The sequence below is a fragment of the Rattus norvegicus genome, chromosome 17, assembly GCF_036323735.1.
Source record: "Rattus norvegicus strain BN/NHsdMcwi chromosome 17, GRCr8, whole genome shotgun sequence".
NCBI classification, from domain to species: Eukaryota; Metazoa; Chordata; class Mammalia; order Rodentia; family Muridae; genus Rattus; species Rattus norvegicus.
This window is the reverse complement of record NC_086035.1, coordinates 49,232,501-49,247,687: the sequence shown is the minus strand read 5'-3', so window position 1 is coordinate 49,247,687 and position 15,187 is coordinate 49,232,501. Positions and strand designations below refer to the sequence as shown.

General features: G+C 41.8%; 1 protein-coding gene across 9 annotated transcripts in view; it reads left to right on the top strand.

The window, feature by feature from the left end:
- Elmo1 (engulfment and cell motility 1) overlaps window positions 1-15,187 on the top strand; it is a 536,338-nt gene that overhangs the window by 270,838 nt on the left and 250,313 nt on the right. For all 9 annotated transcript variants that reach the window (XR_010058900.1, NM_001395578.1, XM_063276615.1 and 6 more), the window contains one exon: window positions 1,975-2,079. Coding sequence is in view for 8 of the 9 variants with exons in the window: in NM_001395578.1 (NP_001382507.1) it covers window positions 1,975-2,079 (105 nt within the window). In the remaining variant the exon portion in view is untranslated. The remainder of the gene's footprint in view (window positions 1-1,974; window positions 2,080-15,187) is intronic.

Below are 15,187 nucleotides of genomic sequence, written 5' to 3'. Positions count from 1 at the left end.
AAGGACAGCTGCTTAGAGATAACAACCAATCATGACAAAAATAAAATATAAGATGAAGTAAACAATATCATATCAGAATTGGACTTAGCAACACCACAGGAGGGAAAGAGTCCCAAGAACAGCCACAGGAGTCAGAGATCCACTCATTTTCATGGTCAGCAGTCTCAGAAAATTACTAAGCTAATGTCTATGAGAGAGGGAGAGGGAGAGGGAGAGGGAGAGGGAGAGGGAGAGGGAGAGGGAGAGGGAGAGGGAGAGGGAGAGAGAGAGAGAGAGAGAGAGAGAGAGAGAGAGAGAGAGAACGAACCTGATGCAAACCCATGTAGGCCCTGGCCTGCTGCTTCAGCTCTGTGAGGTCATATATGCCTTACTCAGCTGATCCAGAGGTCTTGTCCTCCTGGTGTCTTCCATCCCCTCTGGTTCTCATAAGCTTTATGCCTCCTCTTCAGTGTGATTCCCTGAGCTCTAATGGAAGGAATTTGATGGAGCGCTCCAGTTTAGACACTCTCTCTCCCTGTATAATGTCTGGCTGTGGGTCTCTGCATCTCTTCCCATCTGCTGCCAGAGAAAGCCTCTCCGATGACAACTGAATACGGCACTGATCTATGAGTGTAGCAGAATATCATTAAAGATCATTTTACTGATTTTTATTTCATGGATTTAATTTTTTAGACAAGTAGTATTTGTTTTTACCTAGGTCTCTGGGCTATCTAGTCTCTGGTTCTTGTTTACCCAAGCAGTGTTATGTGTTGGTTCTTTCTTGTGGATTGGACCGTGAGTCAAATTGGACATTGGCTAGCTACTCCCACAAGTTCTATGCAAATTTTCTACACTGGCATTGTGTGAATTTTATCACACACAACATGATGTTTTGAAGTAGTTGTAAATTGTGGAATGTTACCTCTAGTGACTTAACAAATACATTATCTCATATTGTTATAATTTATATGGTGGAGTAGGGTACCCATTTTCATAATTCTTATTCAGTACAGTATTGGAAGTACCAACCAGAATAATTAGAGTAAGAGAAAGAAAGTCATTCATACTGGAAAAGAAGTCAAATTGTTCCTATTCGAAGATGACACTTTCCACCATTTATAGGATTTCTTATCTCATGACAAGAACAACCACCAACCCAAACCTGTTAGTACTCAGTGAATTCAGCAAAGTTGAACATTATGAAGTCAGTATACAAAAATCAGTCTTTCTATACAGCAAGAGCAAATTGTCTTCAGCAATCTTTTCTTTCTTTCATATTTTTTAACATATAAAAAATAAAGATCACGGGTTTGGGGTTGTTTGTTTGTTTGTTTGAATCCCTTCACTGTTTAGGTCTATGTGGAATGGGCTGGTTTTGGTGACCTGTGGAATAAAGCAGATCATTTGGGCTTCAACTTCTCGTTGGCATAACTGTGTGCGATAACTCATGCTAGTTATTCTTCTCGAGGGCAGGCAGATACCAGAACCCTGTGTGTATCTTCATGGTTCCCACTGCCTGTGCTTAGAGACCTGTCTAACCCTGTATGGCTCACAAGCCAATCAAGAGTCATGATCATCCCTGGCCTCACATTCGAGGGGGAAGAAGATGTTCGTAGGTTGTGGTTTCCTGGGGTTAGCTTCTGTCATAAATGACAGAACTGGGGCCTCTCCCCACAGCTGCTCTCCCAAGTGACATTGGCTTCAATTCAGTGTAGTACCATAGAATTATAAAACACATAGTATTTTATTTTTCTTAGAGTGTTACTTGTCTAACCTTATATTTGATTTCCAACTATGTCTTCCAATCCCATGTGTAAATGCTCTTCTTGCTGGGGGCAGGGGATCCCCATCCATGCAGAGAGGCAGACAATGCCAGCATCTGTGACTGTCATCCACCTCATGATGCTTACATCTTGAGGGGAGATCTCAGTTATTTTGTGGTTGATGTCATCTGATGGAGAATTAATGGTGGGAACATTTTTTTTCTCCTCACAGAATCATGTCAATCCTGCCATGGACTTTACACAGACCCCTCCCGGGATGCTGGCTCTGGACAACATGCTGTATTTCGCTAAGCACCACCAGGATGCATACATCCGGGTAAGCATTACTGGCTTCTCTCAGATACTGCCAGTGTCCTGTGGAATTCTGTTTTCCAACCTACGCACAGGAGGATATTGCTATTAGATGAGTCACTCCACTGTTTTCCTTTTATCAGTGGTAAACTAAAGAAATGAAACTGATCAAGGGGCTAAAATAAGAGTGCCTCATTTTTACATGTTTTACACATATTTAAACAAAACAGGACTGGGAAATGTTTTCTACAGTTTCATATTGAAGTATGAGGAAAAACTCTTAAGTAATAAAGCGACAGGTCAGGCATACTCTCCATGAGGTTGTTAGTGGAAGGCTGAAGGATGTAGAGACCTCTGTGCTTCTAGCAGATGCACCTGCTGCCTGGGCAACACCCTGTAGAGAGAGAGTGGGTGTCGCAAAAGCTTATGTATTGGGTTGTACATCTGAAGCCCTGTGATCATACCATGTCTGTGTCCTCAGGGAGGAGAGCTCAGATGTCATTAGGATGGATACATGCAAGATTGAAATCAAGGAGGGATATGAATTCAGTGGGAGTTGGCGTGTAGTTACAGTGATGACTATCCAAAGGCTAGAAAGCATTTGAAGAACAAATTGCTCAAAGTAAGAAGAGTTGGACTGAGCTGAAAATGGAACATGTATACCGGGACATTTGCTACTGAACTCTCATTAGCATTGGTTTCCTGTAGATGTGACCTGGCATTGTTAGTAGTTAGTGGTTTAAATGTGGAAGTGTCTTCTATTAAACAAGGGAGACTTGTGGACTCTCAGCCATGATGGTGCTTCCTTGGTGGGTCTTTGGAAATAGACATTGCTATGCCCACAAGAGGATCCTGGGAACATTTCGGTAGTCCACAGTGAGAAATTGCACTATCCAGCAGTGGCTTCTTTGAACAAAGCTATGTTGGACTCCATATTTTAAGTGTATTTGATTTTCTATGTATGCACTTTGTCTTAGACAGTTTCTATTCCTGCGCAAGCATCATGACCATGCAGCATGTTGGGGAGGAAAGGGTTTATTCAGCTTACACTTCCACTTGTTGTTCATCACCAGAGGAAGCCAGGACTGGAATTCAAGCAGGTCAGGAAGCAGGAGCTGAGGCAGAGGCCATGGAGGGATGTTACTTACTTGCTTGCTTCCCTTGGCTTGCTCAGCTTGCTCTCTTTGTGTGTGTGTGTGTGTGTGTGTGTGTGCTTTTTTTTTTTTTTCGGAGCTGAGGACCGAACCCAGGGCCTTGTGCTTGCTAGGCAAGCGCTCTACCACTGAGCTAAATTCCCAACCCCTCAGCTTGCTCTCTTATAGAACTTAAGACTATTAGCCCAGGAATGGCACCCACAATGGGCTGGGTCCTCCTCCTTGATTACTAGTAGAGAAAATGCCTTACAGCTGGATCTTACGGAGGCATTTCTTCAACTGAGGCTCCTTTATCTGTGATAACTTCAGCTTGTGTCAAGTTGACATATAAAACTAGTCAGTACACACTTTGATAAGCTTTGACCTATTATCTGTAATTTGAGAATATAAAGGATTTTATGGTCATTTCTCTGAAAGAATATGCAGTCTGGTGCTTGTTCAGTCTGTCCTAAGATAATTGTTTTTCCGTAAAATTTTGATCTGAAGCCAAGGAATCGTGACTATATGCCTTTAATCCCAGTATTTGGAAGGTAGGGCCAGGGTGATCTCTGTGAGTTTAAGGCTAGCTGCACTGTCTCAAAAACAAACAAACAAACAAACAAACAAAAAACAAGAAATCAACAAACAAAAGTAAGCCCCACAAAACCCTTTAATGTCATAACACACACACACACACACACACACACACCTCTCTCTCTCTCTCTCTCTCTCTCTCTCTCTATATATATATATATATATATATATATATATATATATATATACTGTACTAGCATTTTCTGTGCATGTAATCTGTTTTTATCACAGGGAAACTAGTATTTAGGGAGATCATACAATACCTAGCCTTGGAGAATTGACTGTGAAAAGTAGAAGCCGAGTGGAAATTGAATTTTCGTCAGCTGGTTGATGGTTGCAGATAAATGCTCTAAGATTAGAGCTTGCTGACACCAAATGTATTGTTAATTGCATAAGAAGCATATGTCTTATGAAAAGTAATTTAATGTTTTAAGCTTGATTTCTCAATGCATTTTCTAAACTGTGATGAGTTAAGTTAATACCATGGCAACCTGAAACAACCTTGTATTTAGCAGTGATGTGAAGAGAGCCTAGGTACAAAGCAAGGCTGCTCCTTTTTGTTCTCCTGCACTTTTCAATATGGATTGAGATGCATGTGACTCACATATTATTACGTTTTCTCACAAGAGTCTCTTCTACCATATTTTCTAGGTCCCATGTGATTTTGGGACATTGTGTACTAGATGGAAGGCCAAAGCTACCTATTTTACACTTACCTGTGTAAAATCTGAGGGTTTTGTACCAGCAGGATTCTGGTGAATCTGAAGGTAGACACTATGGTGGTGAAGTTCATGTGCTCTAGAGTACTAAGTGACCCCAGTCAGCTGACTTCATTTGCTCTGTGACCTGGGAGGCCCCTTCTAAAACATTAAGAGGGATTTATCTTTAAATAACATTATTTAATTCCTTAAGAAGTCCATACATTGTATCTTGATTGTATTCACTCGTTCCTTCAACTCTTCCTATGTCCACTTCCTTGTCCACTCAACCACTTGTTCTCCCCCCACCTCTTCATCCAGTCTGGTTGCTGCTGGCCAAGTACTCTTGGGAGTAAGGTCTGACTGGGAGTTTGAGATATATCTGGTATATATGTCTGGTACACACACACACACACACACACACACACACACACACACACACACACACACAGATATGCATACAGACACACACATATAGACAGACACACATGCATGCACATGCACACACAGAGACAGTATTGTTCTTGACACTCCTCTATCTTCATGCTTCCTTGATTACTTTGTCTTCAGGGTTTGGCTTGTCTGCAGCTTTATGTCCCTGCCTTTGTCTTAGCAACCTTAGGCATGTAAGCTTGTGCCTGTCACTTTGCAGATTGTCCTCAGCTTTGCCCTTCTGTTTACCCTTGGCATTATTCCTTGCTCTGAAGCTATTCGGATTGCTCCTGAGGATTGTTGCCAAGCCTCTTTGGGCATTTCTTTTCTGCTGTCTACCTGTCATGGTTTTAGTGTGCTTGGCTAAGGGAGTGGCACTATTTAAAGGTGTGGCCTTGTTGGAGTAGATGTGTCACTGTAGGTGTGAGTTTTAAGACCCTATCCTAACTGCCTGGAAGTCAGTATTCTGCTAGAAGCCTTCAGATGAAGATGTAGAACTCTCAGCTCCTCCTGTATTATGCCTACCTGGATGCTGCCATCTTTCTGCCTGGATTATACTGGACTGAACCTCTGATCCTGTAAGCCAGCCCCAGTTAAGTGTTGTCCTTATAAGACTTGCTTTGGTCATGGTGTCTGTTCACAGCAGTAAAACCCTAAGACACTACCTGAGAAGTGAACATGACACACAGGGCTCTTTACTGTTAACCTTTGCAGGCTTCATGCGTTTTCTGAATAATTATTGATAATTATCAATATTTATTAATTATCAATATCATCAGCTAAGTGTTGGCCACTCCTCAGGGAATACATTGTTAGTAGGTTCTGACATTGAGGAATTTCCTGTCTAGGATGGACAGAGAAGAATCACATGTTGGGCAGATGAAGAGACTGTGCCAGGCAATTTCTAAGTCACTTGGAATGTACTTTAATATGAGAAGTGGTAGTACTGGACAGAGGACAGTCCCCAACGTAAATATGGGATTCAAATGAGGAAAACTTCCTGGAGGAAGTGGTATATCTTAGTGTTCTATTGCTGTGAAGAGATACTATGATTAAGGAATTCAATTGGGACACTTACTTATAGTTTCAAAAGGGTGGGAAGCAGTCAGATGGGGTATAGAGGCAGTAGCTGAGAACTTTATATCTGAATCCGAATGTAAGAGGCAGACACAGAGAGAGAGAGAGAAAGAAAGAGAGAGAGAGAGACAAAGACAGAGACAGAGACAGAGAGACAGAGACAGAGAGAAAGACAGACAGAGACAGAGACTGGGCCTAGTGTAGGCTTCTGAATCCTCAAAGCCTATTCTCAGGGACAAACCTCCTCCAACAAGGCCACACCTTCTAGTGCTTCTTAAATAAAACCAAATGTTCAAATATTTGAGACTATAGGGGCCATTCTTGTTCAAACCACTGTATGGTTTTTTTTTTTTTGTTTTCAGTTTTTTTTTTAATTTATTTAATACTTAATAATAATATTTTGGTTTCCGGGCAAACATCCCCCTCCCCCCTCCCCTTCCTTATGGGTGTTCCCCTCCCAACCCTCCCCCCATTGCCGCCCTCCCCCCAACAGTCTAGTTCACTGGGGGTTCAGTCTTAGCAGGACCCAGGGCTTCCCCGTCCACTGGTGCTCTTACTAGGATATTCATTGCTACCTATGAGGTCAGAGTCCACGGTCAGTCCATGTATAGTCTTTAGGTAGTGGCTTAGTCCCTGGAAGCTCTGTTTGCTTGGCATTGTTGTACATATGGGGTCTTCGAGCCCCTTCAAGCTCTTCCAGTTCTTTCTCTGATTCCTTCAACGGGGGTCCTATTCTCAGTTCAGTGGTTTGCTGCTGGCATTCGCCTCTGTATTTGCTGTATTCTGGCTGTGTCTCTCAGGAGCGATCTATATCCGGCTCCTGTCGTTCTGCACTTCTTTGCTTCATCCATCTTGTCTGTATATGTATGGGCCACATGTGGGGCAGGCTCTGAATGGGAGTTCCTTCAGTCTCTGTTTTAATCTTTGCCTCTCTCTTCCCTACCAAGGGTATTCTTGTTCCCCTTTTAGAGAAGGAGTGAAGCATTCACATTTTGATCATCCGTCTTGAGTTTCATTTGTTCTAGGCATCTAGGGTAATTCAAGCATTTGGGCTAATAGTCACTTACCAGTGAGTGCATACCATGTATGTCTTTCTGTGATTGGGTTAGCTCACTCAGGATGATATTTTCCAGTTCCAACCATTTGCCTACGAATTTCATAAAGCCGTTGTTTTTGATAGCTGAGTAATATTCCATTGTATAGATGTACCACATTTTCTGTATCCATTCCTCTGTTGAAGGGCATCTGGGTTCTTTCCAGCTTCTGGCTATTATAAATAAGGCTGCGATGAACATAGTGGAGCACATGTCTTTTTTATATGTTGGGGCATCTTTTGGGTATATGCCCAAGAGAGGTATGGCTGGATCCTCAGGCAGTTCAATGTCCAATTTTCTGAGGAACCTCCAGACTGATTTCCAGAATGGTTGTACCAGTCTGCAATCCCACCAACAATGGAGGAGTGTTCCTCTTTCTCCACATCCTCGCCAGCATCTGCTGTCACCTGAGTTTTTGATCTTAGCCATTCTCACTGGTGTGAGGTGAAATCTCAGGGTTGTTTTGATTTGCATTTCCCTTATGACTAAAGATGTTGAACATTTCTTTAGGTGTTTCTCAGCCATTCGGCATTCCTCAGCTGTGAATTCTTTGTTTAGCTCTGAACCCCATTTTTTTTTATTATTAACTTGAGTATTTCTTTTTTTTTATTTTATTTTATTTTTTTTTATTATCTTGAGTATTTCTTTTTTTTTTTTTATTAACTTGAGTATTTCTTATATACATTTCGAGTGTTATTCCCTTTCCCGGTTTCCGGGCAAACATCCCCCTCCCCCCTCCCCTTCCTTATGGGTGTTCCCCTCCCAACCCTCCCCCCATTGCCGCCCTCCCCCCATAGACTAGTTCACTGTGGGTTCAGTCTTAGCAGGACCCCGGGCTTCCCCTTCCACTGGTGCTCTTACTAGGATATTCATTGCTACCTATGGGGTCAGAGTCCAGGGTCAGTCCATGTATAGTCTTTAGGTAGTGGCTTAGTCCCTGGAAGCTCTGGTTGCTTGGCATTGTTGTACTTTTGGGGTCTCGAGCCCCTTCAAGCTCTTCCAGTTCTTTCTCTGATTCCTTCAATAGGGGACCTATTCTCAGTTCAGTGGTTTGCTGCTGGCATTCGCCTCTATATTTGCTGTATTCTGGCTGTGTCTCTCAGGAGCGATCTATATCCGGCTCCTGTCGGTCTGCACTTCTTTGCTTCATTCATCTTGTCTAATTGGGTGGCTGTATATGTATGGGCCACCTGTGGGGCAGGCTCTGAATGGGTGTTCCTTCAGTCTCTGTTTTAATCTTTGCCTCTCCCTTCCCTGCCAAGGGTATTCTTTTTCCTCATTTAAAGGAGTGAAGCATTCACATTTTGATCATCCGTCTTGAGTTTCGTTTGTTCTAGGGATCTAGGGTAATTCAAGCATTTGGGCTAATAGCCACTTATCAATGAGTGCATACCATGTATGTCTTTCTGTGATTGGGTTAGCTCACTCAGGATGATATTTTCCAGTTCCAACCATTTGCCTACGAATTTCATAAACTCGTTTTTGATAGCTGAGTAATATTCCATTGTGTAGATGTACCACATTTTCTGTATCCATTCGTCTGTTGAAGGGCATCTGGGTTCTTTCCAGTTTCTGGCTATTATAAATAAGGCTGCTATGAACATAGTGGAGCACGTGTCTCTTTTATATGTTGAGGCATCTTTTGGGTATATGCCCAAGAGAGGTATGGCTGGATCCTCAGGCAGTTCAATGTCCAATTTTCTGAGGAACCTCCAGACTGATTTCCAGAATGGTTGTACCAGTCTGCAATCCCACCAACAATGGAGGAGTGTTCCTCTTTCTCCACATCCTCGCCAGCATCTGCTGTCACCTGAGTTTTTGATCTTAGCCATTCTCACTGGTGTGAGGTGAAATCTCAGGGTTGTTTTGATTTGCATTTCCCTTATGACTAAAGATGTTGAACATTTCTTTAGGTGTTTCTCAGCCATTCGGCATTCCTCAGCTGTGAATTCTTTGTTCAGCTCTGAACCCCATTTTTTAATAGGGTTATTTGTTTCCCTGCGGTCTAACTTCTTGAGTTCTTTGTATATTTTGGATATAAGGCCTCTATCTGTTATAGGATTGGTAAAGATCTTTTCCCAATCTGTTGGTTGTCGTTTTGTCCTAACCACAGTGTCCTTTGCCTTACAGAAGCTTTGCAGTTTTATGAGATCCCATTTGTCGATTCTTGATCTTAGAGCATAAGCCATTGGTGTTTTGTTCAGGAAATTTTTTCCAGTGCCCATGTGTTCCAGATGCTTCCCTAGTTTTTCTTCTATTAGTTTGAGTGTGTCTGGTTTGATGTGGAGGTCCTTGATCCACTTGGACTTAAGCTTTGTACAGGGTGATAAGCATGGATCGATCTGCATTCTTCTACATGTTGCCCTCCAGTTGAACCAGCACCATTTGCTGAAAATGCTATGTTTTTTCCATTGGATGGTTTTGGCTCCTTTGTCAAAAATCAAGTGACCATAGGTGTGTGGGTTCATTTCTGGGTCTTCAATTCTATTCCATTGGTCTATCTGTCTGTCTCTGTACCAATACCATGCAGTTTTTATCACTATTGCTCTGTAATACTGCTTGAGTTCAGGGATAGTGATTCCCCCTGAAGTCCTCTTATTGTTGAGGATAGCATTAGCTATCCTGGGTTTTTTGTTATTCCAGATGAATTTGCAAATTGTTCTGTCTAACTCTTTGAAGAATTGGATTGGTATTTTGATGGGGATTGCATTGAATCTGTAGATTGCTTTTGGTAAAATGGCCATTTTTACTATATTAATCCTGCCAATCCATGAGCATGGGAGATCTTTCCATTTTCTGAGGTCTTCTTCAATTTCTTTCCTCAGTGTCTTGAAGTTCTTATTGTACAGATCTTTTACTTGCTTGGTTAAAGTCACACCGAGGTACTTTATATTATTTGGGTCTATTATGAAGGGTGTCGTTTCCCTAATTTCTTTCTCGGCTTGATTCTCTTTTGTATAGAGGAAGGCAACTGATTTATTTGAGTTAATTTTATACCCAGCCACTTTGCTGAAGTTGTTTATCAGCTTTAGTAGTTCTCTGGTGGAACTTTTGGGATCACTTAAATATACTATCATGTCGTCTGCAAATAGTGATATTTTGACCTCTTCTTTTCCGATCTGTATCCCCTTGATCTCCTTTTGTTGTCTGATTGCTCTGGCTAGAACTTCAAGAACTATATTGAATAAGTAGGGAGAGAGTGGGCAGCCTTGTCTAGTCCCTGATTTTAGTGGGATTGCTTCAAGTTTCTCTCCATTTAGTTTAATGTTAGCAACTGGTTTGCTGTATATGGCTTTTACTATGTTTAGGTATGGGCCTTGAATACCTATTCTTTCCAGGACTTTTATCATGAAGGGGTGTTGAATTTTGTCAAATGCTTTCTCAGCATCTAATGAAATGATCATGTGGTTCTGTTCTTTCAGTTTGTTTATATGATCGATCACGTTGATGGTTTTCCTTATATTAAACCATCCCTGCATGCCTGGGATGAAGCCTACTTGATCATGGTGGATGATTGTTTTGATGTGCTCTTGAATTCGGTTTGCCAGAATTTTATTGAGTATTTTTGCGTCGATATTCATAAGGGAAATTGGTCTGAAGTTCTCTTTCTTTGTTGGGTCTTTGTGTGGTTTAGGTATAAGAGTAATTGTGGCTTCATAGAAGGAATTCGGTAGGGCTCCATCTGTTTCAATTTTGTGGAATAGTTTGGATAATATTGGTATAAGGTCTTCTATGAAGGTTTGATAGAATTCTGCACTAAACCCGTCTGGACCTGGGCTCTTTTTGGTTGGGAGACCTTTAATGACTGCTTCTATTTCCTTAGGAGTTATGGGGTTGTTTAACTGGTTTATCTGTTCCTGATTTAACTTCGATACCTGGTATCTGTCTAGGAAATTGTCCATTTCCTGAAGATTTTCAAGTTTTGTTGAATATAGGTTTTTATAGTAAGATCTGATGATTTTTTGAATTTCCTCTGAATCTGTAGTTATGTCTCCCTTTTCATTTCTGATTTTGTTAATTTGGACGCACTCTCTGTGTCCTCTCGTTAGTCTGGCTAAGGGTTTATCTATCTTGTTGATTTTCTCAAAGAACCAACTTTTGGTTCTGTTGATTCTTTCTATGGTCCTTTTTGTTTCTACTTGGTTGATTTCAGCTCTGAGTTTGATTATTTCCTGCCTTCTACTCCTCCTGGGTGTATTTGCTTCTTTTTGTTCTAGAGCTTTTAGGTGTGCTGTCAAGCTGATGACATATGCTCTTTCCTGTTTCTGTCTGCAGGCACTTAGCGCTATGAGTTTTCCTCTTAGCACAGCTTTCATTGTGTCCCATAAGTTTGGGTATGTTGTACCTTCATTTTCATTAAATTCTAAAAAGTTTTTAATTTCTTTCTTTATTTCTTCCTTGACCAGGTTATCATTGAGTAGAGCATTGTTCAATTTCCACGTATATGTGGGCATTCTTCCCTTATTGTCATTGAAGACCAGTTTTAGGCCGTGGTGGTCCGATAGCACGCATGGGATTATTTCTAACTTTCTGTACCTGTTGAGGCCCGTTTTTTGACCAATTATATGGTCAATTTTTGAGAAAGTACCATGAGGAGCTGAGAAGAAGGTATATCCTTTTGCTTTAGGATAGAATGTTCTATAAATATCCGTTAAGTCCATTTGGCTCATGACTTCTCTTAGTCTGTCTACATCTCTGTTTAATTTCTGTTTCCATGATCTGTCCATTGATGAGAGTGGGGTGTTGAAATCTCCCACTATTATTGTGTGAGGTGCAATGTGTGTTTTGAGCTTTAGTAAGGTTTCTTTTACATATGTAGGTGCCCTTGTATTTGGGGCATAGATATTTAGGATTGAGAGTTCATCTTGGTGGATTTTTCCTTTGATGAATATGAAGTGTCCTTCCTTATCTTTTTTGATGACTTTTAGTTGGAAATTGATTTTATTTGATATTAGAATGGCTACTCCAGCTTGCTTCTTCTGACCATTTGCTTGGAAAATTGTTTTCCAGCCTTTCACTCTGAGGTAATGTCTGTCTTTGTCTCTGAGGTGTGTTTCCTGTAGGCAGCAGAATGCAGGGTCCTCTTTGCATATCCAGTTTGTTAATCTATGTCTTTTTATTGGGGAGTTGAGGCCATTGATATTGAGAGATATTAAGGAATAGTGATTATTGCTTCCCGTTATATTCATATTTGGAAGTGAGGTTATGTTTGTGTGCTTTCATTCTCTTTGTTTTGTTGCCAAGATGATTAGTTTCTTGCTTCTAGGGTATAGCTTGCCTCCTTATGTTGGGCTTTACCCTTTATTATCCTTTGTAGTGCTGGACTTGTAGAAAGATATTGTGTAAATTTGGTTTTGTCATGGAATATCTTGGTTTCTCCATCTATGTTAATTGAGAGTTTTGCAGGATACAGTAACCTGGGCTGGCATTTGTGTTCTCTTAGGGTCTGTATGACATCTGTCCAGGATCTTCTGGCCTTCATAGTTTCTGGCGAAAAGTCTGGTGTGATTCTGATAGGTCTGCCTTTATATGTTACTTGACCTTTTTCCCTTACTGCTTTTAATATTCTTTCTTTATTTTGTGCGTTTGGTGTTTTGACAATTATGTGACGGGAGGTGTTTCTTTTCTGGTCCAATCTATTTGGAGTTCTGTAGGCTTCTTGTATGCCTATGGGTATCTCTTTTTTTAGGTTAGGGAAGTTTTCTTCTATGATTTTGTTGAAGATATTTACTGGTCCTTTGAGCTGGGAGTCTTCACTCTCTTCTATACCTATTATCCTTAGGTTTGATCTTCTCATTGAGTCCTGGATTTTCTGTATGTTTTGGACCAGTAGCTTTTTCCGCTTTACATTATCTTTGACAGTTGAGTCAATGATTTCTATGGAATCTTCTGCTCCCGAGATTCTCTCTTCCATCTCTTGAATTCTGTTGGTGAAGCTTGTATCTACAGCTCCTTGTCTTTTCTTTTGATTTTCTATGTCCAGGGTTGTTTCCATGTGTTCTTTCTTGATTGCTTCTATTTCCATTTTTAATTCCTTCAACTGTTTGATTGTGTTTTCCTGGAATTCTTTCAGGGATTTTTGCGATTCCTCTCTGTAGGCTTCTACTTGTTCTCTAAGGGAGTTCTTTATGTCTTTCTTGAAGTCCTCCAGCATCATGATCAAATATGATTTTGAAACTAGGTCTTGCTTTTCTGGTGTGTTTGGATATTCCGTGTTTGCTTTGGTGGGAGAATTGGGCTCCGATGATGCCATGTAGTCTTGGTTTCTGTTGCTTGGGTTCCTGCGCTTGCCTCTCGCCATCAGATTATCTCTAGTGTTACTTTGTTCTGCTATTTCTGACAGTGGCTAGACTGTCCTATAACCTGTGTGTCAGGAGTGCTGTAGACCTGTTTTCCTGTTTTCTTTCAGCCAGTTATGGGTACAGAGTGTTCTGCTTTCGGGCGTGTAGTTTTTCCTCTCTACAGGTCTTCAGCTGTTCCTGTGGGCCTGTGTCTTGAGTTCACCAGACAGGTTTCTTGCAGGGGAAAAGTTGGTCCTACCTGTGGTTCCAAGGCTCAAGTTTGCTCGTGGGGTACTGCCTAAGTCCTCTCCGCTGTGGCAGCAACCGGGAAAATCTGCGCCGCTCCTTCCGGGAGCCTCCGTGCACCAGGGTTCCAGATGACGTTTGGTGTTTTCCTCTGGCGCCTGGATGTGCACAGAGTGCAGTCTCTTCTGGTTTCCCAGGCGTGTCCGCCTCTCTGAAGGTTCAGCTCTCCCTCCCACGGGATTTGGTTGCAGAGAACTGTTTATCCGGTCTGTTTCCTTCAGGTTCCGGCAGTGTCTCAGGCGCAGGGGTCCTGCCGCTCCCGGGCCCTCCCCTACGGGAACCCAGAGGCCTTATACAGTTGCCTCTTGGGCCAGGGATGTGGGCAGGGGTGGGCAGTGTTGGTGGTCTCCTCCGCTCTGCAGCCTCAGGAGTGCCCACCTGATCAGGCGGTGAGGTCCCACTGTATGGTTTTAACTAAGTGCTTTAGTTACTTTACACATTTGTGTAATAAAATACTTTGAAAAAAGCAATTAGATAAAGGAAAGGTTTATTCCAGTTTACAATTCCATTTAATATAGTCCATTATGACAAGGAAGTTGTGGCAGGAGCCTGAGGCATCAAGTTACATTTCTGTAGCCAAGAACTAGGCAATATATGTTAGTAATCTTGCATTTTAGCCAGCGTTGGATCCAAGCCTAGGGAATGATACTGCCCACTTGTAGGGTATGTATCCCTTCTCAGTTATCAAAATCAAGATAATTCCTCCCAAACATGCTGTTGTAATAGAACATTCTGTCAAGTTGAGAGTATTAACCCTCATACCAGGTGAAGGGAAGACTAAGGTGAGCATGTCCAGTAAAGGGGGACATGAGCACAAGGTCTGATGGAGCGTGTTTTGTTTGGGGAGCCAGCAAACTCTAGTATGGGAGTGGCAAAGTGGGGACAGGTCATTCAAGACATTTAAAACTATGTTATGGTGCTTTTTTGAGCTCAAACATCATTTTTCAGTAGATATGACAATCCAAACAATAAACATTTTCCTAAGTGAGTTGAGCAAAGATAATAATTTTAGAAAAAACACTCTCTTGCCTGGCAAGCAACATGAAAAATATAGATCGGAGGCTAGTGAAGAAAGCAAGGACTGGGCAGGAGGAGACAAGGCCATAACTGTGGTGTGGAAAGAGAGTGTAGAAATGTGAGAAATTGTAGAGAATTGATGTTAACTCAACCAAGAATTGCAGTGTGGCAGTGGGGAGAAGCAATTTGGTTGGACTAAAGTAATTTTGGCTATCCAAGGAAGAAAGAGACTTCTTTCTGACTTGAGATGCCTAGCAAGTCTCTTTGGCCATTTGGAGCCACATCCCCTTCCTTTTCTGATCTGTGCCTTTGGGACATCTGCCTGTGTATCTTTATGAAACAGTCAGTGAGCTTGAGGAGCACAGCTGACACCACAGAATGTGGCCTTCTTTGTGTTCCACTTCTCAAGGATCTGCACCCTCCCCAGCCTGTGTATCTGTATGGCCCCTAAACTCCTTTCTGCCATCTCTGGCTTTCTCTCTCACTACCCCATCCCTCTTT